The sequence below is a fragment of the Leopardus geoffroyi genome, chromosome X (assembly GCF_018350155.1).
Source record: "Leopardus geoffroyi isolate Oge1 chromosome X, O.geoffroyi_Oge1_pat1.0, whole genome shotgun sequence".
NCBI lineage: Eukaryota > Metazoa > Chordata > Mammalia > Carnivora > Felidae > Leopardus > Leopardus geoffroyi.
In genome coordinates, this window is record NC_059343.1 from 123,632,343 (window position 1) to 123,648,423 (window position 16,081).

At 55.0% G+C, this 16,081-nt stretch overlaps 2 protein-coding genes across 12 annotated transcripts; one reads left to right on the forward strand and one right to left on the reverse strand.

The window, feature by feature from the left end:
- The first annotated feature begins 8,523 nt into the window (after positions 1–8,523).
- On the forward strand, positions 8,524–10,335 carry LOC123594475 (heat shock transcription factor, X-linked member 3-like). The gene is made up of 2 exons (XM_045471203.1): positions 8,524–9,061; positions 9,745–10,335. Exons 1-2 carry the CDS (start codon positions 8,564–8,566, stop codon positions 10,333–10,335), a joined length of 1,089 nt encoding a protein of 362 aa, XP_045327159.1. The 5' UTR covers positions 8,524–8,563.
- A 705-nt stretch (positions 10,336–11,040) lies between these two features.
- EOLA2 (endothelium and lymphocyte associated ASCH domain 2) lies at positions 11,041–15,844 on the reverse strand. Of its 11 annotated transcripts, none has more exons than XM_045472652.1 (4): positions 15,714–15,830; positions 13,143–13,290; positions 12,742–13,024; positions 11,041–11,946 (listed from the first exon to the last, which is right to left on the reverse strand). In XM_045472652.1, exons 3-4 carry the CDS (start codon positions 12,992–12,994, stop codon positions 11,630–11,632), a joined length of 570 nt encoding a protein of 189 aa, XP_045328608.1. In that variant the 5' UTR covers positions 12,995–13,024; positions 13,143–13,290; positions 15,714–15,830; the 3' UTR covers positions 11,041–11,629. The 11 variants fall into 11 exon arrangements, with proteins under 11 accessions (XP_045328608.1, XP_045328605.1, XP_045328607.1 ...); XM_045472649.1 differs by lacking the exon at positions 15,714–15,830 and adding an exon at positions 15,558–15,699; XM_045472651.1 differs by lacking the exon at positions 15,714–15,830 and adding an exon at positions 15,455–15,569.
- Positions 15,845–16,081: the final 237 nt, after the last annotated feature.

The following is a 16,081-nucleotide window of genomic DNA, read 5'->3' on the forward strand; positions in this document are numbered from 1 at the left end:
AGTTGGAAGAGACCAAAGCGAGAAGAGAGGGAGGGGCAGGAATAAAAAGGGGACTACCAACTGAGAACTTACTCTGAGGACAACTTGTCCTGGGGCAAGAAAACAGGACTCTTGGTTGGGGGCCTATCTAAGCAGGACCAGCTAACCAGCAGGAACAGTTGGAAGAGAGCAAGTGGGAAGTGGGGGTGGGGCAGTTATAACAGGGGGGCTAAAAACTGAGACCCGACTCTGAGGACAACTTGACCTATGGGACAAGAAATCAGGACTCTAAGTTGGGGCCTATGTGAGCAGGACCACCTAAGCAGCAGGAACATTTGGAAGAGACCAATGCAGGAAATGTGTGGGGGGGGGGTGCGGGAATAAAAGCAGGGCTACCAACTGAGACCCTACTCTGAGGACAACTTGACCTAGGGAGTAAGAAAACAGGACTCTTCTTTGGGGCCTATCTGAGCAGGACCAACTAAGCAGCAGGAACTGTTGGAAGAGACCAAAGCAGGAAGTAGGGGTTGCAGGAATAAAAGGGGGCTAACAACTAAGACCTTACTCTGGGGACAACTTGACCTAGGGGGCAAGTAAAGAGGACTCTTTGTTGGGCCCTATCTGAGCAAGACCAAGTAACCAGCAGGAATAGTTGGAAGAGATCAAAGTGGGAAGTGGGGGAGAGAGAATAAAAGGGGGGCTACAAACTGAAACACTACTCTGAGGACATCTTGTTCTGGAAAAACAGATGTTGATCAAGAAAACAGGACTCTTTGTTGGGACTATCTGAGGAGGGCCAGCTCACCAGTAGGAACAGTTGTTAGACAGCCAAGCAGAACGTGTGCAGAAGGGTTAGGAATAAAAGGGGAGGCTACCAACTGAGACCATACTCTGAGGACGACTAGACCTAGGGGGCAAGGAAACAGGACTCTTTGCTGCGGCCTATCTAACAAGGCCCAACTAATCAGCAGGAACAGTTGGAGAAGACAGAAGCTTGAAGCAGGGTGGCAGCGTTAAGGTGGGGCTACCAACTAAGGCCTTACTCTGAGGACCAGGTAACCTGGGGCCAAGAAAACAGGACTCTTTGTTGGGGCCTATCTGAGCAGGACCAACTCACTAACGGGAACAGTTGGAAGAGGCCAAAGTGTGAATTGCAGGGGCAGGAATAAAAGGGGGGCCACCGACTGAGACCCTACTCTGAAGACAACTTGATAGAGGGGACAAGAAGACAGGACGATTGGTTCCGGCCTATCTGAGTAGGACCAGCTAACTATCAGGAACAGCTGGAAGAGACCAAAGCAGGATTGGGGGGCAGGAAAAAAGGGAGGCTGCCAACTGAGAACCTGTTCTTCAGACAAGTTGACATTGGGGGCAAGAAACAGGGCTCTTTGTTGGGACCTACCTGAGCAGGACCAACTAACCAGCAGGACCAGCTGGAAGAGACCGAAGCGGGAAGTGTGGGGGGAGAAAACAATAGGGGGGCCACAAACTGAAACCCTACTCGGAGGAGAACTTGACCTGGGGCAAGAAGAAAACAGGACTCTTTTTGGGGGCCTATCTGAGCAGGAGTAACCAACCAGCAGGAAAAATTGGATTGAACCAAGGGAGGAAGCGGGGGGGGGGGACAGGAATAAATGGGAAGCTGCAAACTGAGACCCTACTGTGCAGAAAACTTGACCTAGAGGGCAAGAAAATAGGACATTTTCTTGGGGCCTATCTGAAGACAACCAACTAACCAGCAGATACAGTTGGAACATACCAAAGCAGGCAGAGCGGGGTGGCAGGAATAGAAGGGGTACAACCAACTGAGACCATACTCTGAGGATAACTTCATCTAGGGGTCATGAGAAATGGACTCTTTGTTGCGGCCCATCTGAGAAGAACCAACTAACCAGCAGATACAGTTGGAACAGACCAATGCAGCAAGTGTTTGGTGGAGGCAATCAAAGGGGGTCTACCAACTGAGGTCCTACTGTGAGATCAACTTGACCTAGTGGGAAAAAAAACAGGACTCTTTTTTGGGCCTATCTGAGCAGGACCAACTAACCAGCAGGAACAGTTGGAAGAGACCAAAGCTGGAATTGTGTGAGGGGGTGCAGGAATAAAAAGGGGCTACCAGCTGAAACCCTACTCTGAGGACAAACTGACATGGGGGCAAGAAAACAAGACTCTTTGTTGGAGTCTATCTGGACAGGACCAACTAACCAGCAGGAACCTTTGGAACAGATCAAAGCTGGAAGTGAGGGGAGGCATCTATAAAAGTGGGGCTACCAACTGAGACCCTACACTGAGGACCATTTGACTTGGAGCAAGAAAACAGAACTCTTTGTTGGGGCTTATCTGACCAGGAACAACTAACCGGCAGGAGCAGTTGGAAGAGACCAGGAAGTGGGGAGGGCAGGTATAAAAGAGGCCTACCAACTGAAACCCTGCTCTGAGGATAACTTGATCTGGGGGCGTGAAAACAGGACTCTTTGTTGGGGCCTATCTTAGCAGGACCAATGAACCAACAGCAGCAGTTGTGAGAGACCAAAGCGGGATGTGGGGAGGCGGGAGAAAAAGGGAGGCAACCAACTGAGACCCTACTCTGAGGACAAATTGACCTGGGGGCAAGAAAACAGGACTCTTCTTTCGGGCCTACATGAGCAGGACCAACTCACCAGCAGGAACCATTACGAGAGAAGAAATGAGGACGTGTGTGTAAGGGGGTGGCAGGAATAAAAAGGGCGCTACCGACAGAAACCCTACTTTGAGGACAACATGACATAAGGACATGAAAATAGGACTGATTGTTGGGGCCTACCTGAGTAGGACCAACTAACCAGCAAGAACTGTTGGCCCAGGAATAAAGGGGGGGCTAACAACTAAGACCTTAGTCTGGGGACAACTTGACCTAGGGGGCAAGTAAAGAGGACTCTTTGTTGGGCCCTATCTGAGCAAGACCAACTAACCAGCAGGAATAGGTGGAAGAGACCAAAGCAGGAAGTGGGGGAGAGAGAATAAAAGGGGGGCTACAAACTGAAACGCTACTCTGAAGACAACTTGACATGGGGGTAAGAAAATGGGACTCTTTGTTGGGACTATCTGAGGAGGACCAGCTCACCAGTAGGAACAGTTGTTAGACAGCCAAGCAGAAAGTGTGCAGAGGGGGTAGGAATAAAAGGGCGCCTACAAACTGAGACCCTACTCTGAGGACAACTTGACCTAGGGGGCAAGGAAACCGGACTCTTTGCTGCAGCCTATCTAACAAGGCCCAAGTAATCAGCAGGAACAGTTGGAGAAGACAAGAGCTTGAAGCGGGGTGGCAGCATTAAAGTGGGGCTACCAACTAAGGCCCTACTCTGAGGACCATGTAACCTGGCGCCAAGAAAACAGGACTCTTTGTTGGGGCCTATCTGAGCAGGACCAAGTTACCAAAGTAGTTGGAAGAGACCAAAGGGGGAAGTGTGTGGGGGCAGGAATAAAAGGGGGACTACCAACGGAAACACACCTCTGAGGAAAACATGCCCTGGGGGCAAGGAAACAGGAATTTGGGGGGGGGTGTTCTGAGTAGGACCAACTAACTAGAGGGAACAGTTGGAAGGGACCAAAGCAGGAATTGTGTGGGTGAGGCAGCAGGAATAAAAGTGGGGCTGCCAACTGAAACCCTACTTTGAGGACAAATTGACCAGGGGGCAAGAAAATAGGAGTCTTTATTGGGGTCTACCTGAGCAGGACCAAGTAAGCAGCAGGAACTGTTGGAAGAGACCAAAGCAGGAAGTAGGGGGTGCAGGAATAAAAGGGGACGCCAACAACTAAGACCTTACTCTGGGGACAATTTGACCTGGGGGGCAAGTAATTAGGACTCTTTGTTGGGCGTATCTGCGCAGGACCAACTAAGCAGCAGGAATAGTTGGAAGGGACGGAAGCGGGAAGTGTGGGAGAGGGAATAAAAGAGGGCCTACCAACTGAAACCCTACTCCGAGGACAACTTGACTTGGGGGCAACAAAATAGGACACTCTGTAGGGACTATCTGAGGAGGACCAACTCACCAGTAGGAACAGGTGTTAGACAGCTAAGCAGAAAGTGTGCGGAGGGGGTAGGAATAAAAAGGGGGCTACCTACTGATATACTTCTCTGAAGACAATGTGCCCTAGGGGGCAAGAAAACAGGGCTCTTTCCTGGGGCCTATCTTAGAAGGATCAACTAACCAGCCTGAGCAGTTGAAGAGACCACCTAGGGAAGTGTTGGGTGGAGCAGGAATAAAACTGGGGCACCCAAAGGAAACCCTACTCTGAGGGAAACTGGGCCTCGGGGGCAAGAAAAGAAGACTCTTTCTTGGGGCCCATCTGAGTAGGACCAACTAACCATCAGGAATAGTTGTAAGAGACCAAAGCAGAAAGTGGGAGGAGGCAGAAATAAAAGGGGGGCTATCATCTGAGACCCTACTCTGAGGACAACGTGACTTAGGGGACAAGAAAATAGGACTCTTTTTTGGGGCCTATCTGAGCAGGACCAACTAAGCAGCAGGAACTGTTGGAAGAGACCAAAGCGGGAATTGGGTGGGGGCAGGAATAACGGGGGGCTAACAACTGACACCCTACTCTGGGGACAACTTGACCTAGGGAGCAATAAAACAAACAATACTCTTGGTGGGACCTATGTGAGCACGACCAACTAACTCGCAGTAACAGTTGGAAGAGACCAAACCTGGAAGAGCGTTGGGGTCAGGGAAATAAGTGGGGCTAACAGTTGAAACCCGACTCTGGACAATTTGACCTGGTGGCAAGAAAATGACTCTTTGTTGGGGCCTATCTGAGCAGGACCAACTAACCGGGAGGAACAGTAGGAAGAGTCGAAAGCAGGAAGTGTGTGTGTGGGGGGGGGGGGGAGAAGCAGGAATAAAAGGGGGTACCAACTGAAACCCTAGTCTGAGGACAACTTGACCTGGAGGCAAGAAAACAGGACTCTTTGTTGAGCGCTATATAAGCAGGACCAAGTAACCAGCAGGAACAGATGGAAGAGACCAAAGCGGAAAGTATGTGGGGGGCAGGAATAAAAGGGGTCCTACCAACTGAGCCCCAACTCAGAGGACAACTTGTCCTGGGCGCAAAAAAAAACAGGATTTTTTGTTGGGGCCTATCTGAGCAAGACCAACCAACAAGCAGGAACATTTGGAAGAGACCCAAGCAGAAAGTGTGTGTGTGGGTGGGGGGCAGAAATCAAAGAGGAGGCTACCAACTAGGACCCTCCTCTGGCGACAACTTGATCTAGGCCGCAGGAAAATAGGATTTTTGTTGAGGCCTATCTAGGTAGAACAAGTAACCAGCAGGAACAGTTGGAAGAGACCAAACCAGGAAGTGTGTGTCGGGGGGTGGCAGTAGTAAAAGGGGGACTACCAACTGAAATCATACTCTGAGGACAACTTGATTTGAGGGCAGGAAAACAGCACTTTTTGTTGGGGCCTATCTAAGCAGGACAAAGTATCCACCCGGAACAGTTGGAAGAGACCAAAACAGGAAGTGTGTGGGGGTTGGGGGGGGGGCGGAATAAAGGGAGGGGGCGACAAACTAAGACCCTACTCTGGGGACAACCTGACCTAGGGGGCAAGAAAACAAGACTCTTTCTTTGGGCGTATCTGAGCAGGACCAAGTAACCACAAGGAGAATTTTGGAAGAAACCAAGGAGGGAATTGTGTGTGGTGCAGGAATAAAAGGGGTGCTACCATCTTAAACCCAACTCTGAGGACAACTTACTTTGGGGCAAGAAAACATGACTTATTCTTGGGGCCTATCTGAGCAGGACCAACTAAACAGCAGGAAGTGTTAGAAGAGAACAAAGCAGGAATGGGGGGAGCAGGAATAAAAAGGGAGGCTACAAATGAGAACCAACTCTGGGGACAACATGACCTAGGGGAGAGAAAATAGGACTCTTTGTTGGGCCCTATATGAGCAGGACTAACTTCCCAACAGGAGCGGTTGGACGAGACCAAGGAGGGAAGCGTGTGGGGTGCAGGAAACAAGGTGGGCTACGAACTTAAACCCAACTCTGAGGACAATTTACCTGGGGGCAAGAAAACATGACTTATTCTTTGGGCCTATCTGAGCAGGACCAACTAACCAGCAGGAACAGTTGGAAGAGATAGGAATTGGAGGGGGGCAGGAATGAAAAGGACGCTACAAATGAGACCCTACTCTGGGGACAACATTTTCTAGGGGGCAACAAAATAGGACACTTTGTTGGGCCCTACCTGAGTAGGACAAACTAACCAACAGAAGAGGTTGGAAGAGACCAAGGAGGGAAGTGTGTGGGGGTGCAGGAATAAAAGGGGGGCTACCAACTTAAATCCAACTCTAAGGACACCTTGACCCGGGGACAAGAAAATAGGACTCTTTGTTGGGACCTCTCTGAAAGGGAACAACTCACCGCCAGGAACACTTGGAACAGACCAAAGTGGGAAGCGTCAGTTGGGAGGGGCATTAATAAAAGGAGGGCTCCCAACTGACACACTACTCTGAGGACAACATGACCTTGGGGGCAAGTAAACAGGACTCTTTTGCGGGGCCCATCTAAGCAGGACCAGCTAACCAGCGGGAACAGTTGTTAGAGACCCAAGCAGAAAGTGTGGGGAGGAAGGAATAAAACAGGAGGCTACCAACTGAGACCATACTCTGGGGAAAACTTGACCTCGAGGGCAAGAACAGGACTCTTTGTGGAGGACCATCTAAGCAGGACCGACAAACCAGCAGGAACAGTTGGAGCAGACCAAAGTGGGAAATGTGGGGGGGACAGCAATAAAAGTGGGGCTACCAATTTACACCCTACTCTGAGGACACCCTGGAACAAGAGAACAGGACTCTTTGTTAGGGCCTATCTGACCAGGACCAACTAACCAGCAGGAGAATTTGGAAGAGACCAAAGAGGGGTGTTGGCTTACAAGGGGCCTACGGACTGAGACCCTACTCTGAGGACAATGTGACCTGGAGCAGGAAAATAGGACTCTTTACTGGGGCCTATCTGAGAAGTACCAACTAAGCAGCAGGAGTAGTTGGTAGGGATCAAAGCGGGAAGTGGTGGGGGAGGGAATAAAAGGGGGGCTTCAAACTGAGACACTACCCTGGGGACAATTTGAATTAGGGATCAAGAAAACAGGACTCTTGGTGGGGCCTATGTGAGCAGGACCAACCAACCAGCGGGTACAGTTGGAGCACACCGATGTGGGAAGTGTGTGTGGGGGGAGCAGGAATCAAAGGGGGGCTACCAACTCAGATCCTACTCTGAGGACAACTTGACCTAGGGGCCATAAATCAGGACTCTTGGGGGGCCTATCTGAGCAGGACCAACTAACTAACAAGAACAGTTGGAAGAGACCAAAGTGGGAATTGGGGGGGGGGAAGAAATAAAATGGTGGCAACCAACTGAGACCCTACTCTGAGGACAACCTGACCTAGGGGGCAAGAAAATAGGAGTCTCTTTTGGGGTCTATGCGCAGGAGCAACTAACCAGCAGGAACAGTTGGAAGAGATCAAAGCGGTGAGTGGGGGAGGGCAGCAGGAATAAATGGGGGGCAACCAACTGAAACCCTGCCCTGAGGACAACTTGACCTGGAGGAAGAAAATAGGACTCTTTGTTGGGGCCTATATGCGTAGGAGCAACTAACCAGCAGGAATACGTGGAAGAGACCAAAGCAGGAAGTGGGGGGGGCAGGAAGAAAAGGGGGGCTCATCAACTGAGACCCTACTCTGGGGACAACTTGACCCAGGGGACAAGAAAATAGGACCCTTTGTTGGGGCCTATCTGAGCAGGACCCACTAACTAGCAGGAACAGTTGGAAGAGACCAAAAAGGGAATTGTGTGGGGGCAGCATAAAAGGGGGCCTAACTGAGACCCTACCCTGAGGACAACTTGACACAGGGGGCATGAAAACAGGACTTTTTGTTGGGGCCTTTCTGAGCAGTACCAAGTAACCAGCAGGAAATTTTGGAAGAGACCAAAGCAGTAAGTATGGGGGGGGAGGGCAGGTAGGAATAAACGGGGGCTACCAAGTAAGACTAGGACAAGTCCTCTAGGGATTGCCATCTTCTGAGAGGTACCGACCCCAAGGGTCCATCTGAGCCAGGCAGTCTTGGGGGCAGCCCAAGCCAGGACTAACCAGGGCCTGGCTCTTGACCAAATCTGAGAGACCAGCAACTTGTCTCCCCCATCCCTGGAGTGGGAGTGGACCTCGGATCATGGTTTCTCTTCCCATCCAGGGCCTGATCCCATGAAACAATGTTCCTGGCTGCAGACAGGAGCCCTTCCTGGGAACTCAAACCAGATGTTTGCATATACTTTTGGAAAAGAGAGAAGCTGGGGGCCCTGTGCCCATCCCCTCCCCCACACTTGGCCAGTGCTGCCTTGCCAGATCAGCTGTGAGCCACCTTTGTGACATCACATGACAAATAAAGAGGCGATGACTTAGGTAGCTGGTTGCCTCACTACGAGATTCTAGAATTTTGTGGATGGTATATATTGGGCATCCCCATACTGACCGAAGGCATTTGCGACTTGAGAGGTCAGTGAGACATTCTCATGGCAAAAGTGCTCTTGGTCTAGACTAGCTCCATGGCTAGTCAGAGTGCTAAGGAGATACCCAAAGGGAAGCTGGCCCCATCTGATGATGGAGAGCCAGCACCAGAATTACCATCTAGTTCATCCCAGGATCCAAATTTGGATTCCGGGGAGATTTTGGTGATGAATAGGGACCAAGCAGTGATCCAAGATCCAGGCCCCCAAGACAACCCACAACCACAGGCCCCAAACCACGGCGCCGCCAACGTGGGAGAAAACAACAGTATTCTTGGGCTCTCCTTCCCAAGAAAGCTTTGGATGATCCTGGAGGACAACACCTTCACGTCGGTGCGCTGGAACGATGCTGGGGACACCGTGATCATCGACGAAGACCTTTTCCAGAGGGAGGTTCTTCACCGCAGAGGCGCGGAGAGAATCTTTGAAACTGACAGCTTGAAGACTTTCATCCGCCTGCTGAACCTGTACGGCTTCAGCAAAATACGCGCAACCGACCCTTGGAGGATTCAGTCCCCAGGGAATAAGAGAATGCTGGTAAGTAGAAAGTCCTTGGTTTCCCATGTTTTCTGTCTTTTCAGCACCTTCCTAGTAGACCCCAGATGAATGATCTACTGAAAGGGTTTAATTTCCGAGGACAACTTTCTTTCTCGAGAGACATTATGGAGAGATGAGAAAGTCTAGGCTTTCCTATTAACCTACAACCCCCTTAGATGGAGTGTGCAGGTATGACTAAACATTCAGAGGCCAGGTAACGTCAAATAGGTATGTGAATCCCTTCAACTGGGCTTTATGTGTCTTTATTCAGTGAGTTTAGTTAGGTCCCAGGGCATAGTGAGCCTTGTAGACAACTTAAAAGGATCTTTTCTCCATAGTGGAACCAGACCATTATGACTGCTGTGGGAGGGGCCGGGGGCAGGGAGTGGTGGTGGGGGGATCCAGGGGCAGGGAGTGGGGGGGGTAAGGGGGGAGGGGGAATGGGAGGAGGAGGGGGAGGGGGGAGAAGAAGAGGAAGGAGAGAGGTGGAAGGGGATTGTGGGGGGGAGAGGAGGGAGAGGGAGGCAAGGGGGAGGATGGGGGAGAAGGGGAGGAGGAAGGGGAGGGGGAGGGGAGGAGGAGGGGAGGGAGAAGAGGGAAAGGAGGTGGCAGTCTCGGTGGCAGCAGACACAAATCTTCCCTCCCAGAATGACTAAAATGATGAATCTCGCATCTCGTTTCAGATTTACCGCAACGCCAACTTTCAGAGAGACAAGCCTTTCCTGCTCAGGAACATTCAGAGGAAAAGTGACCTGAGAGTCACCACCACCTGGCTAGGCACCAGTGCACCAACTCCAAAGAGAAAGAAGCCGGTGGCAGCAACAAGACAGTCCCCACGAATCCATCACAAGGAACCCGCCAACGACGACAAGACGGTCCTCGGCGCAGCCCCAAATGCTCAGGGTCCCAGCGGCAGCCAGTCCTTCGCCTTCTCTGGCATTTGGTCTCTGAGCAGCGCAGCCGGGTATGCCATGGCAACTCATGGCCCGAGTGAGCCAGGTGGCCTGAGTGGGGAGGGCACCTCCAGGAACATGACGTTTGTGCCCCTGGCTACTGCCAGAAGGGATGACGCAGGGGAACTGCCCGTCAGCCCCCCAGTTTACCCCGACTATGGTACGGTGATGTCTCTGTATAACACCTGTTTTTCCATCCTGCTGGCAGCCCTGTCAGTCATGTCCCCAAATGAGGCCCCCAGTGAGAACGAGGAGCAGGAGGGCTCCTCAGATTACAAGTGTGCCCTCTGTGAACATTTCAAGGAAAATCCGGGTCCCTAGGCTCACAGGCCACTGATGACAGCTAAAAACTCACCACTGTAACTGTCAATCTATTTTCGGCTTTAATGGAAACAAACACAACTCCGCGGGAGTAAATAAACAGTCTGACTAGAACGGCGAATCTGTGTTCTTTCTCACGTATGATGCTACACACACCTTATGCGATAAGCCCGGGGAGGCTGGGAATCCTGGCCTGAGACAGGTTCTGGCCCCCTACTGTCCTCTGTCCTTCGAAGCGGCAGCGTTTTTGCAGCCTCGGCCAAGGACCTGGCTAGGGAGCATGGAGGAGGCAAGCCCAGGAAGATCTGGTCCCCTGAACCTCGCCCGCGGGTCAGGAGACAGAACCGCCTCACTCCTGACCTTGGGGGTGTCACCTCGTATCATTCGTGTGTTTGAAACAGGAGGGCTTTTCCTCACGGGTGCCCCTGTGATGCCAGGAAGTTTCTGATCAGCAGCTGAGCGCCTCTAGCCCAAGAGCCAGGGGCCTGCCAAAGAGGCCCACCTAAAAGCAGGGCCACCCCATCTGCCAAGGGACGTGGGGCTACTTTCTTGTTGCTCAGAAGAGACGGGCCATTCTAGTCAATGCCTGGGGGTTGGGGGGAGGGACAGCCCATCTTCCCCATCGGTAAGGACCACCAGAAGCTTTGCTAAGAAAGCACACAACGACAACAAAAGATTTCCCACAGAATACACAACACGACTTAATCATTTTCCCATCGGTGCTGTATTTAGGATCCTTCCTTTGGCCATGAAGTAGCTAGCTGTGGGATGTGTCGAACATGCATACTTCATGGGCCAAGGGACGCTTTGACAACAGAGCAAGAGTCATTTGTAAGAACAGACGGATGCTGTGTCTCAGTCTAATGCTGTCGTCATGGTGAACAGGGGCACCCGTGGCTGGCCACCCCTGCACACCCCTTTAGCGCCCGCTCCCAGCCTTCCCACAAGGTCCCCTGGATGCTGTTCAAACGTCCTATGAGTTCTGAGCAGAACAACGAGAGGAGGAAACACGAACCGGTCGTCTTCAGACCTATGTCTTTGTACGACCCGGAAATCAGAAGGACTCAAGTAGTGGCGGCACCAAGACATTTACTGGCCGCTTCCCCTTTATCCCGAACGTCGAAGTCCTGGAGACTGCCGGCGAGCCCAGACAGGCATCTCACGAGGAAAGTCCCGCTGCCCTGTCCCCTGCATCTGAGTGGAGAGACCTGTTTCCACGAACAGCACACAGTGGCAGGGCCGATTCAGACTGAACCTGGCTTGTAGGTCTGAGGCATGACGGTCAGTCGATGGGTCACGATTTAGCCGGTTTCTCGGTAACCTTCTGCACTCGCCAGGCGTCCTGCCCCAAGGGCATCAGGTGCTCTGGGATGTCTACCTGGAAGATATCCTTTCCGCCTTTCCTGGGTATGGGCTCCAGTAACCACCTGGGGTTTGAAAGCACGGTGAGGTACTTCTGCTTCAGGCTGGTCAGTACAGCTTGATTCTCCAGCGCCACAACCTCATCAGGAGCTAAGTCCTCTGGGCACTGCACGGTTTCCCCAATGTCAACAAGCCCTGAGCACAAAGAGAAGCACACGATGGTTTTTCCTTCCAGAAACCAAGGCCCGCCTGTTGGAGAACATGATTATTCAAAGTTACAACCACCAGAGACCAAGAGGGTCTCCCCAAGGGGACACCGGGTACACTGGGCCCCTCGGACTGAGCATGCCCGACACGCCAAAGTCTGCTTAGGGAGTTCTGGGTGAGGCCGAGGGAGGGAGCGAAACGGAGTGGAGGGCCTCGTCCTCAACGACCACCCCCAAATAATGGGCTGGCCCCAGCCAGAGAGCTTAGGGCAACAGGCAGAGGTCAGACCAGAAGGGCCCCAGATGCTGAGCGGAACAGGCACTCAGGTCCCCGAGCACTTCAGCAGGTGGCAGGTGCTCGTGTGGGACCTCCCCCACCGAGGGCTTAGGGGACTCACCCCGGATGCAGGGACAGTGGGGGTGGGGCATCGCACAGGAAGCCCGGCAACAGCCCGGGGTCTGGAGTCTGCCCCGACCCACTGTGTGCACCATGCTGCCTCCACGGTCTCTGTCGCACGCACGCACGCGGGCACACACGCGCAACCATGAGCGAAGGTCACATGCACACTTGGAACCTGTCCCTGTCTCTCAGGTCAGAACCGGGCACTGAGGCCCAGAGCGGAAGCAGGGTTCACCTGAAGTCGTGGGACCTCAGCAACTCCCCCCATCCCCAGTCCCAGGGCCCCCTGCTGCCCCGCCGAAGGTGTGCTGCTTAAAGAAACCACGGCCCCCACACCAAGCAGCTCACACAAGGGAACAAGGCACAAAACTCCTGAGCAAGGTCCTGGGGAGTAGCCCTCGGGGGTGTCTCAGCAGCATGCGGCTTCTCATCACTTGCCAGCAATCACGCCACGGCCATACTTTTCCCCTTCCAGAAGCAAGGCCTGAATCTGAGCAGGGGTCATTCCAAGCCTCTCCGCCAGCAGCTCCCTCCATGCGGTGTCTTCCCAGTCCCTGTGAGCAACGTGGATGGCGATGGTACGGTTCCGGTGGCTGCTCAGCAGAGGACGCCAACGCGTCTCCAGGGTCTTGACCCCGTTTAAGACAAAACCTGCATAAGGCTGCCGGAAGGAGAGGCAGCCAAACTTCATCTCCCCAGAGCGCCTTGGGCCTCACCAGGCCTGCGGAGACACAGAACCACGAAGGTCAACAGGCATCGTGCCCAGCGCTCCAAGCTCATGACCTGGGGGCAAGACCTCTCCCCAGGGTCCCCCGGGGGTGCCCTGACACCCCACTGACCTGGACAGTGGGGGAACAGAGAGCCTTGGCTCCTCCTCCTCTGTCACTACACGGTCAGCTGACGGGCACAAAGGAAGGGGCCGGCGGTCAGGATGACGTGTTCATCACGTGGAGTCGTTGGGGACCTCAGAGAGGAGGGCGGGGATAGCTAGAGAAAGGCATGGCCAGGACAGCCTGTGGTCAGTTCTACATCGGAGGTCACTGAGCCCCAGGAGAGCACAGATGGCGAGGGGCCCCTCGGCTGGACGACTCAGTGAGCTGGCTCTACCCCTCTCCCAGCACAGACAGGGACATCCTGGGCTTTGCCACCCTGGGGCTGCTGAGCACAAACCCTTGGTATCCGACCTCAGCTCAGCGCTGGGGGCGCCCTGTGATCGCACATGGTCCTGGCAGCTGTCTCCTCCCGACCCCTTTGGGCGCCACTCTCCTCTGACCCCTTCCTGCCCCACTGCTCTCCACCATCAACAGACACCCCCCGACCCTGACCCGGGCCTAGAGAAACCAGGAACCAGAGCAGGAACAACTGGTACCAGGGCGCACGCACCGTCTCCATGCCAGGCACTGGGGTGGGCACAATCAACACATCACAGGATTCGATCCTCACATAACCCAGTAAGGCAGCGCTTCGTCACCCCGCTCTATAGCTGAGAAGGAGGCGCCGAGGGATAGAGAGACAGCACATGATTGCAGGGGACCTGAGTGCACCTACCCCTTGTCCTTGCACCTGGACGAGGGGGTCCCTCCTCCTCACGCACGGCAGAGCTGTGCAGTGGGAGGAGCACGACCCCGGCCCGAGCCTCAGCTGGGTCCTGGCGCCTCAAGGAGCCCCAGTCTCCATCGGGGCCGCGAGGACCGGGGACAAGGTGCAGGGGCACCTAGCCCGGCATGTGGCACCTAACAGGACAGCCACAAACAGTGGCCGCCCCTCATCATTATCATCATCCTCATCACAGGGCCTGGGGCACTGCGCTGCACTCAGGAGCACCCCGAATCTGGATCATCTCTCCTCCCAGTTCTCGAAGGACATAAACCTGGCCTCAACCCCTCCTCTCGTTTAAGAGAACACATCTGCTCTCAAAGATAAGGCCCTGGGATCACCCCTTTCCCAACCCACCGTCCTGCCGCCCTGGCACCACACCCCCTGCGTTCCCTCTGTCTGGGGCTGAGCTGCGTGGCCACCTGCCCTCAGCTGTGCTCTGGGCCAAGCACAGTCCTTCACTGGAGGACCTCACTCCGTCTGCTCTTGCTCAGGCAGCTCTACTCCCCTCCCCTGTGAGTAGATGGTCTCGCTTTCAGAAAGCCACACCTGTACACTCCTCACTGCAGGGGCAAAGAACCCCCCCCCCCAGCCCCTGAGCCCGCACGTGTCTCCAGCACCTGCCAACTTGTCTAAACCTCTGCATAGCAGAGGTCCCAGGAGCAGCGGTCTACACTCACAGTCTCTACTTCTTCGCCTCGCACTGCCCGCCCCCCTCCATGAACACACCGGTTGCCGCAGGCACCAGCGACCTGCCCCCTGCCTGTTCCATCTTCATGGAACTCACGGCCGGACAGCCCTGACGCGACTGACACCCCTCCTTCACTTCTCAGCCTTCCACGTTGCACCTCACTCACGGGTTGGTTCTGCTAACCACATAAGGCCCCAGCCGGCAGCAGAGAAAACCATTTCATGTAAGTGGCTCGTGTTCTCACAGCCTAGCAGACCCGTATCCAACAGGAGAAAGAGGACACCAGGCCCTCACACTGTCACACGGGAAGGATTTGGGGGCCCTACAGTCCAGTTCCCCTCAATCAAATCCTGGAAGCCTCCCCCCCCCCCCCGAGAGGAGTGCCAGGGGCAACAGGCTGAACCCCGCACAGCCGGCGGCCTCGGTGAGGTCGCGGCCCTAAGGGCCCAGCGGGAGGTGGGGAGGGCCGGAATGACTGCGTGCGGATCGGTGCCCGTGCAAAGGTATGGTCGCGTTTCTCCGCGCACACGTACGTCGCAGGCATGTGACGGTGGCGGGAGGAGGGGACAGGGAAGGGTGTCCGCGGCCGCTCTGCGCTTGCTTCCAGACCTCTGGTCCGGGAACCCCCAGCCCAGAGGCACCGTCCCGCCAAGGGTCGAGCAGGCCGCAGCCGCACGGGCTTCCTGGCTCCCTTCGCGCGTGGCGGGTCTCCCCGCCCCGGCCCCGCCCCCACCCACCGCAGGCGCGCTCGGCCGATTCGGCTGCGGCCACCGGGCGGGACCGTCCGCTTCCCGTGACCCTGCGAGGCCACCAGCGCCGGGACGACCGCCTCCCACGCCCAGGCGAGGAGACGACGCGGCCCACCGAGAGAGGACAGAGCGCCCGGTCCGCGTCGTGGCTGTCCCGCCATCGCCGCGGCCCGACACCAGGAACCGCTGACAGGTGCCGGGCGCCGGCGGCCCCTCACCTGACGCACCCGCACAGACGCTGCCGCTCCTTTTTTGCGGGGCATACGCCGGCTCGTACCCACGTAGTTACGTACGCACACGGAGGTACGCAGCACGCCAGGGCGAAAGCCCGTAGGCACGCAGCCAAGCAGTTACGTGGACACGCACTTACGTACACACGCACATAGGCCCGCAGGCCCCGGTCGCTAGGAGACGTCGTTGGACTCAAGGGGCCGGGAGGCGCGCGGAACCATCAGGCTTGATAGGGAGCTGGCGCTAGCGGCTGGAGCGGAACCGGAAGGAGGATCGAAATGGGGGTGGGGCGTTGGGGGGAAAGAGGCGGGGCGAGTCGAGTCTGGGGGTGGGGCTGTGGGCGGGGCGGCGGGAGGCGGAGCTGGGGGAGGAGTAGGTGGGGGCGGACCTGTGGGTTAGGAGCTGGGGTAGGAGGAGCTGTGAGACAGGGCTGTGGAAGAAGCTGGCGCCAGTTGTGGGAAAGAGTTGGGGCAGGACCTAGGGCAATGAGCGGGAAGGAGCAGGACGGAGA

Excerpts from the sequence above, each read along its gene's own strand:
- LOC123594475 (XM_045471203.1), top strand. The coding sequence starts at position 8,564 with ATGGCTAGTCAGAGTGCTAAGGAGATACCCAAAGGGAAGCTGGCCCCA. Across the intron at positions 9,062-9,744 it reads CAGGGAATAAGAGAATGCTG|ATTTACCGCAACGCCAACTT; the intron begins GTAAGTAGAAAG and ends ATCTCGTTTCAG.
- EOLA2 (XM_045472645.1), bottom strand. The coding sequence starts at position 12,994 with ATGAAGTTTGGCTGCCTCTCCTTCCGGCAGCCTTATGCAGGTTTTGTC. Across the intron at positions 11,947-12,741 it reads TGGCCGTGGCGTGATTGCTG|GCGGGCCTTGGTTTCTGGAA; the intron begins GCAAGTGATGAG and ends GTTCTCCAACAG.